This window comes from Carassius gibelio, chromosome B17, assembly GCF_023724105.1.
Source record: "Carassius gibelio isolate Cgi1373 ecotype wild population from Czech Republic chromosome B17, carGib1.2-hapl.c, whole genome shotgun sequence".
Lineage (NCBI taxonomy): Eukaryota > Metazoa > Chordata > Actinopteri > Cypriniformes > Cyprinidae > Carassius > Carassius gibelio.
In genome coordinates this window covers 12,865,918-12,878,977 of record NC_068412.1, presented here as the reverse complement: position 1 = coordinate 12,878,977, position 13,060 = coordinate 12,865,918, and the positions used below count along the sequence as shown (strand labels likewise).

The 13,060-nt window shown below is 36.7% G+C and overlaps 1 protein-coding gene across 1 annotated transcript; it reads left to right on the top strand.

Annotated features, from left to right (window-relative positions):
- Positions 1 to 1,194: 1,194 nt before the first annotated feature.
- Positions 1,195 to 6,287, top strand: LOC127976804 (dnaJ homolog subfamily C member 27). Its single transcript, XM_052581476.1, has 8 exons — positions 1,195 to 1,800; positions 2,171 to 2,253; positions 2,573 to 2,642; positions 2,949 to 3,113; positions 3,206 to 3,328; positions 3,425 to 3,585; positions 4,824 to 4,952; positions 5,391 to 6,287. Exons 1-8 carry the CDS (start codon positions 1,714 to 1,716, stop codon positions 5,392 to 5,394), a joined length of 822 nt encoding a protein of 273 aa, XP_052437436.1. The 5' UTR covers positions 1,195 to 1,713; the 3' UTR covers positions 5,395 to 6,287.
- The last annotated feature ends 6,773 nt before the right edge of the window (positions 6,288 to 13,060 follow it).

The window sequence follows — 13,060 nt, the reverse complement described above, 5'->3', positions numbered from 1 at the left end:
TATATGAAAACATAGAGCTGGTTGAATTATAGCAGCATATTACCAAACACCATTTACTATTTTTTTTGCAGTTGTTAAATGTTGTACGAGCATTCTTAGATCAAAAATTAATGGATCAAATTCAGAATCAGGCTATTTCAAAACATCAAATGTAAATAAAGTGTTCATGTGTATAAATGAAAACAAAAGCATGCAAAAACAACAAAAACAGAAATATATGGTGAAGAAATGTGCTTACCACCTCCAACCTGATGGTCTACCAGAGTACTGCAATCCAAGAGGAGTCGTCTTGGATTTGGCAAATCTGGGAGACTTGAAAAATTTGGAAAACATGGAAGTGGCATCTTCTCGCTATACTAATGTGAACAATATATACTCCTATAATCGAACTTATACTATATCTTAATCCTTTTTGGAAAGCATGGGAGTCTTGGACTACTAGTTTTGGACCTGTAAACTTTCATGATAATGAGAGCCTACCTCCCTCCCTCAAGCCTGTTGGTTTGTTGCACTCTCTCTCCATCCCATTGTGACTCACTTGGCACAGAGTTTCAGAAGCTTTTTATTTTCCTCTTGTTGACTATAGATCTTATTATAGGACATCAGATTTACTGTCATGTTTCCTAACCGACACCGCAAATTTGTTGATTTCTACGAGTCGGTTCTTCTAAACAATTCGTTTTATAGAACCGGTTCTAAAATAATAATAATACTGAATCACTCTGAAACATTAAAATAAAACCATTTGTAATAACATATTCTGTTAATGCTTGTTTTATTAAGTGTGTTTAATGTGTCCGAGTTTGCACGTATAGCCTATTAAACACTAAACACTTTACTGAAAATATTCTTAACGATTAAAAAATATATATGCGATATTAAAAACAACTCGTATGCACATTTTTATGATCAAACAACCATACCTTCAAATCGTAAGCACAAAATCAGCTTTAAAAGTAATTAACCTAACTTAATTGTCAAATTTTCGGTTCACTAAAATTCCTCGTATTCAGTTTACTCATCTTTTCTGGACACATTACGAGTCGGACATGTTAGGAAGAGTTTTTAATTCAGTCATGAAACATTCAACACCGATAGGTTCTATCATGATTTGTGAGTCGGTTCAACTGATTCATCCTTTTCAAAGTAATGATTCATTCACGAGTCGGACATCATCAATTGACTCCCCACTGTCGAATCTGTGTATGCTGTATCTGCTGTCGCCATAGAAACCTTAATCTGTTTGCGGTTTTTATTACACAGATTATGCTTATTTATAATAATTGCCGTTAACGTCTTTATGAAATATATAACGTAAAATGCGGTTTTAAAACCACGTGTTTATATTTTTATATTTATGTATATGGCACAAAGCTTTGCTGAATCTGTTGTTTTTAATCGTGTACGTTAAACAAATAGTCGTTGCTAAGGCAGCTATCCCGTTAGCATGTCGAGTTTAAATCATTATACCTGCTGAAATATAACAGTTAACATTATGCGGGTTTTTATGGGTAGAAAACATGCGTGAAATGTACTTTCGGTTTATGGAAAAATGTTATCCATAATATTCCGTGTCACACTGGCTCTCTGTTAGCCACATAGCCATCTGCTCTTTCTCTCTCTCCGTTTACTGTCAGACTCAGACACAGTCACACGTGAATTCTAGAGATATTTCATCTCCTCTTTTGGACGAGGTTCGGGAATAAGTGCAATATGGAAACGAATGTTCAGAAAAGACGAGAAAACAAGAAGTCGTTACGGGTTAAGGTCATTAGTCTGGGAAATGCAGAGGTGGGGAAGGTAAGAACGGAGTGTTTTGAACCATACAAACATCGAATTTAAGAAACCAAGTGGTTCTTCACCTTTGTTTATTGATAAGATCATGTATTGTTGATACGTATATGTTTGAATATATCAGTAGTTTGATGTTTACTTCATTTTCTCTCTAGGAAGTAACTGCTTTCCATTATAATTACATGTATTGTTATGTATTTGATATAAGTTACATGGATAACGTTTCTGTAAAATATTCGTTGCTAGTAATCTGTTTGTGTTTGATTTAGGAGCTCTGTTCATTTATTATTATTATGTTTTTTATTACCCTGCATAGGTATAGAAGCATACTATGTAGGACATGTGGAGTATTTCATAATATTTCTGTTTGTTTCAGAGCTGCATTATTAAACGATACTGTGAGAAGCGGTTTGTGCCCAAGTATCTAGCCACCATCGGGATAGATTATGGTGTGACCAAGTAAGTGGTGTGTGTTAACATATCGTTTCCTTCTGTCACTGTTTCCTCAAATATGACCTTCAAATCATTTATTCTTGATACATAAATACCTATTTGTATCCTGTCTTGTCTTTTCTATTGGCTCAGACTATTATTTACTTTTATTGTTATTTATTCATCACAGCGTACCATTCTGCAATGATGCTAAATAGTAAATAATATGATTGTAGTGATTTCAATTGTGCATACCCTTCGATGCACTTATGCCCATTAATAAAGTATGATTACTGTGATTCACTGATGAAATGTAAATGAAATTGTGTTTTTCTCCCATCTCAAGGGTCCAGGTTCGAGACAGGGAGATAAAAGTAAACATTTTTGATATGGCTGGACACCCTTTCTTTTATGAGGTATTGCTTGATTTATCATGTGCATGCACTTGATTAAGTGTGTTTAAAAAGCAAAATAATGTGTAGACAAAAAAGTCTCTTGTAATGGAGTATTGTTTTTTTGTTATTGCTCTATGCATACATCTAACTAACCACAGTGTGGAAGTATTGAGTTGCTGTCCATGTGACGTCCTCCCTGAAGAACCTGATGGCATTGGCGTTTAACATTTTTCTTGTTGTCATCTCTTTGTCAATAGAAATAGATCACAGGTTTGTGATGCTATGAGAGTCTGTTGTTGGAGGGAATTGATGTTGTGTGTTTTACAGGTCCGCAATGAGTTTTATAAGGACTCACAGGGGGTGATTCTAGTCTATGATGTTGGTCTGAGGGAGAGTTTTGATGCTCTGGACAGCTGGCTCACAGAGATGAAGCAGGAAATGGGCTCACAGGCCAACATGGAGAACATCATCTTCATTGTGTGTGCCAACAAGGTGTGTGTGCCACTAGTGTTTAAATATCTATTGTGATATCTGCGATTTCTATGTGAGAGACTGTTATAAAGTGTGGTCTCTGACCCGTTAAGGTTGACCTGACAAAAAGGCGAGTTGTGGATGAGAGTGAGGGGAGACTCTGGGCTGAGAGCAGAGGATTCCATTACTTTGAAACCTCTGCTCAGAGTGGCGAAGGCATCAATGAAATGTTTCAGGTCTGTGCTCGCATACAACTCTTTTCATTTGACTACCCTGCTGTTTGTTTTTTATAGAATGACTGTTCTTTATTTGTTATGTGTCCACCTCCACAGGCCTTTTTCTCATCTATAACTGATATGTGTGAAAATGGAGGCAAGAGACCCACTCCAGAGGTCAGTGTAGGTTTTACTAAAGAGCAGGCCGACACCATCCGACGCATCCGCAACAGCAAAGACAGCTGGGATATGCTGGGGGTTAAACCCGGGGCCACGAGGTAAATTGTATGCTAAATGTGTCTGCTTGTGCTGCTGAACTTTTGTATATCATAATCTGGATGAATGGCTATTTAGATATTACCTTTTGCTCTGTATAGTGGGTTCTGTTGCACAGTATCAGGTTAGTGAACTAAACCCTTTCAGCTTTCCTCCACTCACATTTTTAAAACAGTTGTGCTGCTTAATATTTATGTAGAAACTGCTATACAAATTTTTCAGGATTCTTTGATTTATAGAAAGTTAAGAAAAACAGTACTGATTTTATACTTCGGCATTAAAAGAAAAAAAAAATCTAAGATTAACGTAAGTAATTTTGACTTTATTCTCAAAATATTTAGACTTTATTCTTGTAATTTCGACTTTATTCTTGTAATATGACTTTAATCTTGTAATCTTAGATTTTTTTTCACCGTTTTTACATTTTAAGTTGTAATTTTAAATAGAATAGAAATCTTTTTTAGAATTATAAATGTCTTTACAGTCACCTTTGATCAATTGAATTCATCCTTGCTAAACAAAAGTATTAAAAAACAAAAACTTTCAAACAGTAGTGTATGTATATATGGAGTGTATATATTAGGTTTGGGTCTGTTGCCAATGGCTGACAGTCATCACGATGTTGAGATGACATCGTGATTCCCCACAAGATAGCAGAGATCACTAGTGCAAGCCTTGTTGGCGTTGTATTTGGATTAGGATGTTGATTTGGCTCTGTTTTCTTAAACCCCACAAGTCAATTGATGTTAATAGGTTAGTGTGTTCCCATCTTTGTTTAACACATACACAATGCCCACTAGTGACAGAGGACATAATGTTGCTTCAATAACCATTAAGGAAACCAAAGTTAGTATTTACTCCCAGGTTCAGGTTCGCTGGAAAAGTTAGTAGAATGCCAGATACTTAAAAGCAAGCAACAAATAGCTGTTACCGATTAATACTGTTATTTCCCATTTAATTAAACTTTTGATACAACACTGCTGATTTTGTTAGCTTGGCAGGTTTAATCATGTGGGTCAGATCATTGGAGAATGCCTCCAATCCAATTACCTCCCTAAATTCTCTCTGCCAGCTTAATCAGCCTCTTGTATGGGGCCAAGCCCATCTTCATTAGCTGATTCTTCACCGTGATTCCTCTTTAGTGGGACCACAGCAGTTTGCCATATCAGCATTTTAAAGGCCTGTTTGATGTGTGCAAACTGAGGCTAATAGGTTTTTCTCTTTTTTTTTCTGCTTGTAGGGAGGAAGTCAACAAGGCATACAGGAAGTTGGCTGTACTGTTGCACCCGGACAAGTGCGTGGCCCCAGGCAGTGAAGATGCCTTTAAAGCAGTGGTTAATGCTCGCACATCCCTGCTCAAGAATATCAAGTAGGAGCATGTGCCCACACTCAAGTGCATTTCACATGGTTTCCATTTCAAACACACCCTCCACACCGTGTCTGTGATTTGCTGGATTGTTTTTGTCTTCGTTGTGCCATCTGAATATTAGTCGTTGTCGTCTTTTTTTTTTCTTTTTTTTTTTTCTTTTTTTAAGAACATTCTTTTTTGTTTGTTTCGGTTGCCTGCTGTGGTGTTTTGTTAATTGAATTTGTATTAATTATATATATATATATTTATTTATTTTAATTATTAAATGTGCATTGAAAACAGTTGTCAGGGTAGTTTAAATATGTTATCAAAATGTTTGAAGTACAAATAACATTATAGCACCACAAAAGTGTTTTCTTTTTCACCTCAAGATTTCGTCAAAAACCGACAAATGACTCTCTTTAAGGCCGAAACTTAACCATGTTCCCTTGTTTTAAGTTGATCAGCTTCACATTGCCATTAGTTGGAGTTGGAGAATTACCTCACATTTGCAGAGTTCCCTTCTCAGTGACGAGTACGCTTAAGGCACATGGAGAAGCCTCTGGACTCCAGCAAAGACTTCGCAACAGCTGAGTTTGACAGTCACCAAAGCTGTCTTGTTTATAATGTAATATACATGTCAATGTCCAAAGTTGTTGTAGGGAAACAACAATAATGCTGTAAAGTGCGTATCTGTCAAGCCTCAGCCCAGATCATGTGCACGTCACATCATCTTGGAGTGTGAAGATGACATTGGTGGACCCTTCCTTTTTGCAGTCTGTCCTGTGACTGTTGTGCTGCTTTTTCCCATAGATGTACAGGTGAAAGACCACTTATTTACCAACTTATTTCTGAGTCAGACTTGTTTAATCCCGACGAACCTCACAGTGACACCATGACCTACATGGATGATTCCCAGTTTTTCCTCTGCTTCACCTTAGCTCACTCCAAAGAGGAGGAAGAGCATGAGAAGAAAATGTTACTTGTCTAATACCTTTGCATCAGTGCAATATAAAAGTGCATTATTTAAAATAAAAATAAATTCATAGTTATTTTTATGTAAGTCTATTTAGTTTTAACACTAGATGTCTAGTATTTAGTTTTAACACTAGATGTCATGCACATGCAGTTTGTTAATTGCATGTTAACTTATGGGTACTACATATATACATATGTAGTACCCACCTCTAATATATATATATTAGAGGTGGGCATAGATTAATTTTTTTAATCTAGATTAATCTCACTGTGATCTTGAAATTAATCTAGATTAATCTAGATTAAAATGGCTCATTCAAATTCTGCCGAAGGCATTCAGAATATGTGTGTTACCCAAATAAAATTGACAAACAGTAAGTCTTTGAGAAGGGGTTTATCAAGCTAGGTGGTGCATTAGAAAAGAAGCTCATCTCCTGTTTCCAAAATGCATCACAAAGTGCTTGAGAAAGCTGTAAACTAATTCCACATTGCACAAGGTGCAAACAACATTACTCGTGTTTCACACCAATGTTTAAGTTTTTTTTTTTTTTTCAAGTTTGTTGGTGTCAAGGTACAGAAACCAAATAATAGCACTGGATAGTCTTCAATGAAAAAATTAAATATACAATCAAACTTATATTTATTCAGACACCTTCAACATTTCTCACATTATTACAGTTTTGCTATATATATCAAAAATTATATCTGGTTCCAGTTATATGTTTGACTGTTAAAACTACAAAGAAATTCAGTCAAGAGCAGTGAGTGATTTTCGTTTTCATTTTCTTGGATTAACATTACAGCAGCCAGTAGCTAAATTAGGCGCGGTCACTTTAAGAGACGATGAACGCATCCAATATTATACACGTCCCATTTTTATCCTCAACTATTTACTTTCACTTAAGAAATAACTGAGTTTTTTCGAGCATAATTTCCAAGGTGGATATTTTGACATATTTTGTATGTATTTGTCGGCACAAGAGCAAAAATAAGCAAATTCGATGTTCTACTGTTTTGAGACGCCTTTCTCTGCGCGAGCGTGAACACCAGAACACCGTGGTGTTGAATTGGGCTCTTTCACATCTTTTTGTTTGTTCAAACTGCGATTTGCATTTGTTTGTTCGGGTGCAGGAGGAACTTCGAGGTGAACTTCGCAGAAGAGAGCTCGGTTCAGTGTCGCTGTCCGTGATACGCGGCTCTCTCTCTCTCTCGTGCGCACCTAACGGCACGCGCTACTCTTTTCAGCTTTTCCCCGTCTAGTTTTTGGATGCTTTAATGTTTAAATCGACAAGCGGTACGGCTTAACAACACGTGAGAAAGATAAGCTTTCCTGACGATGCACAGCAGTGGCCCGTCAACTGTCCTGAGCATCTTTTTAGGCTGGCCTCAGCCAGTCAGTTATATAAAATATCAAGGTGAAAGTCATCATAGCTTGCTTAGTCCCAACCCAACTTTGAGAATAGATTAACGGCGATATTTTTTTTATCGCCGATAAGAGTCTCGCGTTAACGCAGCACGTTAACGGCGATAATGGGCCGTTATCGCCGTTAACGTGCTGCGTTAACGCCCACCACTAATATATATATATTAGTGGTGGGCCGTTATCGCCATTAACGTGCTGCGTCTTTCTCTGCGCGAGCGTGAACACCAGAACACCGTGGTGTTGAATTGGGCTCTTTCACATCTTTTTGTTTGTTCAAACTGCGATTTGCATTTGTTTGTTCGGGTGCAGGAGGAACTTCGAGGTGAACTTCGCAGAAGAGAGCTCGGTTCAGTGTCGCTGTCCGTGATACGCGGCTCTCTCTCTCTCTCGTGCGCACCTAACGGCACGCGCTACTCTGTTCAGCTTTTCCCCGTCTAGTTTTTGGATGCTTTAATGTTTAAATCGACAAGCGGTACGGCTTAACAACACGTGAGAAAGATAAGCTTTCCTGACGATGCACAGCAGTGGCCCGTCAACTGTCCTGAGCATCTTTTTAGGCTGGCCTCAGCCAGTCAGTTATATAAAATATCAAGGTGAAAGTCATCATAGCTTGCTTAGTCCCAACCCAACTTTGAGAATAGATTAACGGCGATATTTTTTTTTATCGCCGATAAGAGTCTCGCGTTAACGCAGCACGTTAACGGCGATAATGGGCCGTTATCGCCGTTAACGTGCTGCGTTAACGCCCACCACTAATATATATATATTAGTGGTGGGCCGTTATCGCCATTAACGTGCTGCGTCTCAAAACAGTAGAACATCGAATTTGCTTATTTTTGCTCTTGTGCCGACAAATACATACAAAATATGTCAAAATATCCACCTTGGAAATTATGCTTGAAAAAACTCAGTCATTTCTTAAGTTAAAGTAAATAGTTGAGGATAAAAATGGGACGTGTATAATATTGGATGCGTTCATCGTCTCTTAAAGTGACCGCGCCTAATTTAGCTGCTGGCTGCTGTAATGTTAATCCAAGAAAATGAAAACGAAAATCACTCACTGCTCTTGACTGAATTTCTTTGTAGTTTTAACAGTCAAACATATAACTGGAACCAGATATAATTTTTGATTTATATAGCAAAACTGTAATAATGTGAGAAATGTTGAAGGTGTCTGAATAAATATAAGTTTGATTGTATATTTATTTTTTTCATTGAAGACTATCCAGTGCTATTATTTGGTTTCTGTACCTTGACACCTACAAACTTGAAAAAAAAAAAAACTTAAACATTGGTGTGAAACACGAGTAATGTTGTTTGCACCTTGTGCAATGTGGAATTAGTTTACAGCTTTTTCAAGCACTTTTTGATGCATTTTGGAAACAGGAGATGAGCTTCTTTTCTAATCCCTTCTCAAAGACTTACTGTTTGTCAATTTTATTTGGGTAACACACATACTCTGAATGCCTTCGGCAGAATTTGAATGAGCCATTTTAATCTAGATTAATCTAGATTAATTTCAAGATCACAGTGAGATTAATCTAGATTAAAAAAATTAATCTATGCCCACCTCTAATATATATATATATATATATATATAATAATTTTATATATATTATTCAGCGTGGTTGCGTTAAAGTGCAAAGACAATTACATTGTTACAAATTATCTTTGTTTCAAATAAATGTTGTTCTTTTGAACTTTTTATTCATCAAAGAATCCTGAAAAAAATTTATCATGGCCTCCACAAAAATATTAAGCAGCTGTTTTCAACATTGATAATAATAAGAAATGTTTGTTGAGCACAAAATCTGTATATTAAAATTATTACTGAAGGATCATGTAACTGGAGTAATGGATGCTGAAAAAATACAATATAATATAAGTTAAACAATACTGTATTTTGCAATTTTACAGTTGAAAAACATATTTTAGATCTTTAGAGACTTTCAGAAACATTATACCTTCCCCAAACTTTTGAACAGTAACGCTAGAATAGGTTGTGGTCACTAGTGCCAAGACTATTTAAAAATCTATAAAAGTGCTGTTTTCCAGTCTTTACACAATATTTGAGGGTTTTGCTAAGTGCAAAACTAAAAATGATATCGTTATTCATGTTGAGACAGTAACTTTATTTTTATTTTTAATAGATTTGGTTGATCTGTAAATCTGTCACAGTGATGGTATCTGGTCCAAGGATAACGCAAGAAAAAAGGGGCTTTGTTTACACCAACACTGGAATAAATATAACAGATAAAACTGTTACATTAGCAGAGCTGTGTAGATGTGCCAACATGCATTAGTACAACAATGTTTTGTTTGGCCCTTGTATATTAACACTTCCATGTAGGTAACAATCACTGTAATGCAAGTGTATCAAATATTGTATTTTTTTTAATGGAACTGTGGCGTTTACAACACAATGTGAGTGTACATGTGCAACGTAACCATTATTTTTAGATATGTATCTGAAAGTACACGTTTTGTGATCTCTATTTAATTAGTTTTCATTCATTTTCAAGAGCATTTGCTAATGTTCTGCCTTGTTCGCTACAGTATGTTCGACTATGTAACAATGTTAGAGTTACATCATCTGTAATGCTGTACTCCTAAATGTATCATTATCTACACACGCTACACAATACTGAATCTTTTGATTGGAGTCACTTTTGTTTTGATTTTGTATGTATTGTGTGACACTGATTTGTATGAGTTAGGCATGAGTAAGAAGCATGTTTGTGATTATGCAGAATACAAAGATGAGGCCTGTTTACATGAATGTCAAGGCCATTGCTCAATGGGAGAAGTGGCTCTGTTTTATGCACAGAAGCATTTACTTTCCCCATTCAGCTTAAACAGCTAAATAAAGGAATAATTGGAAATCACTTTTTGCCTTTTGTTTTTAAAAATTGTATTGTAACCATTGCATTACAAACTAAAAGAGACTAAACTAAAGACAAACTACAGTTTCCCAAAAGCTACAGAATTCACACAGAATTAATTTGTGTTCACAGTGGACTGGGAAAAAAAAACCTGCAAGAGGTGTTTTCATAAAAGTTTAATACTTTTAACTCAGTGACATGTTTTTAGAATGCCATGATACGTGAGACACTTCAAGACACAACAAGCGAATTTGTCTGTTTAGCAGAAATTAACATAGAAAAACAATGGGAAGTTGCACAGTGGATGCAAAAATGCATTCAGAATAAATTACATTTAGACTGTTGTGCGCTATATAAATATTGTAAAAATTGAGCAAGCAGGTAAATTCAGCTAAAACCCTGCGCTGTCTCTGCTCAAGAGCAGTTGTCAACTATCTCATTTTAACATTAACCAGCCTATAATAATGTCTAAACACATTTGTATTCTATATAATCTAACAATGGGGCATGATGGCCTGAAGATATGGTAGATATCTTTTTAAAATAAACAAACTGCTTTCCAAAATGCTTTTTCAGAGCAGTACAATTACCTCAACAAATAAACTCCCCTGTCACGGACGTTATCCTGTTAGCTGTGACCATGAGGCCTTAATGGATCGTATGCTTTTGCATACGTTTAATCCCTTATATTTCAAACTGTTACTGCCTCTGTGTGTGTGTGTGTGTGTGTGGGGGTGTGCATTAGATCCAAAGCCCCTTTGACACTGGCTCAGTGTAAAGTTCAAGTCCACTTATTTTTGCCTCTAAACATTTCCATCAAGATTTTTGATATTTAATAGTCTAGATATTTGCTTGGATCATGGATGAGCAGATGCATGCATTGTTACAAGATTTGTCAAGCTTTCAGCACCACATCAATGGCCAGTATCCTTCCATTTACTTTTATTGCATTTCTATACACAGTTTAAATCGATTAGGTCTTCTACAAATCATTCAGGATTAGTAGTCTGACCTTTTGCGACAATAGTCTTAGTGCACACATTGCATGCATTGGAGGTATATTGAGGGCATTACAACTTGTTTTGAAGTTGTTTTGAATTTGTTTTGGTAATTGTTAAGTGGTGTTGAACTTATATTATTCTTGAAGGTAAAAAAAAACCTACTTTGGGGTATTGAACTTGTTTTGGGAGTCTTTTGGGGTATTGTACTTGTTTTAGGGGTATTTTTTGGAGTATTCATCTAATTTTAAGGTATTCCTGTGTACAAACTCATTTGGGGGTATTCTGGGGGTGTTGAGTCTTTGAAGGTGTTTAACCTGTTTTGGGGTATTTTGGAGACTAATTGACTTGTTTTGGTGTAATCTGGGGGTACTGACTATTTTTTGGGGTATTCTTGGGGGTAAAGAAACTTATTTGCTGGTATTGTGAGGGTATTTAATTTTTTAGGGGTATTTTGGAGGCTACTAAACTTGTTTCAGGGTACTCTGGGGGTACTTATCTTATTTTGGTAATTATTAATGGGTATTGAACTTGTATTATGGGAATTTTAGGGAATATTAAACTAATTTTAGGGTATTCTTTAGGGTAAAAACAGGAAGGATCACATTTGGGGTTACATAACTTGCTTTGAACATGTTCTTGTGGTATTTTAAGGGTACTGTGCTTGTGTATTGTCATCTTACATATAGTGTTGTTTCATGCTAAAGTTTGCTTTTGGGCTTCATTGTGATACAGCTTCAATATTACATCCCGACTATTGAATCATTTTCTTTTCTGTCTTCTTTCAGGTTTGTGCAGTTGATAGAGGTCTTGAGTTGAGTTTTAAGATCTAAAGCCTGTTCAGATCAAGTCCATATCATGGCTTTGAGTTCTACAGAAGTCACTATTCCGCCTAAAATATGCACAGCTATGCCCCCTTCCCCCAACCTGAAATGCAAGCAGCTGATGTGGCAGAATGCAGTACATCACATTATCGACCAACGAGGAGTGCATCATGAGGGGTGAACAGCCAATTCTCTAAAAATCATTGTTACAGACGCCTACATCAATGACATCAACAGGCAAATTCATAACAAAGATGCACGGGGTAATGCAGGCATGCATAAGCTGCATTCCTCAGCAGCCTGCATCCACTCATTGAGCACAACTCCACCTACACACGGAAGTCCACGACTCGCTCTGTGATGCTGACTTCTTTGTAAGCTGGGGCTCCACGGTACGTGGCATCTTCCTTCCGGTTCTCCACCACAAGTTTAAATCTCATGATCTCAAGCATCTGTACCAGCAGCAATCCTTCTGGTCAGCGCCGAGCTTCTCTTGTAGTCACTAATGTCATTGATTTCCTTACTAAACTCCATATTCTCTCCATGCCTCCACCAACCTACAGAAAGCTCTTTCCAAGGCCCTTGAAAGCCGTGATGAGGTCAAAACAAAATGGAGCTTGTCTGATTTTATTAAGGCCTTCATCAAGTTCCACGGCCATGTTTATCTCTGCATAAGCAAAAGAAGATTAACCTTTGAGTTTCACAGGCAGTTGGAAAAAGGGATAATGTCTTACTGTAGTGTACTGTATTGGAAGCAATGCAATGGTGGAAGCTTACTGAACGATATCTTTCTATATTTTAGGAGAATCACTGCATGAGGATAAAGATTCTTGGAGATTGTTATAACTGTGTGTCCCTAAACTGCACATGCTTGCTGCTGTGTGGACATGGGTCTGGCAATGATCAACACTATACGGTGTGTATGTTACGTGATTTGTACAACTACTTAAAGATTTTATGTATAATTCTCAATGTTTCTCCTTCTCCCAGTTTAATGTGCAGAGATTATAAGTAAACCCGTTCA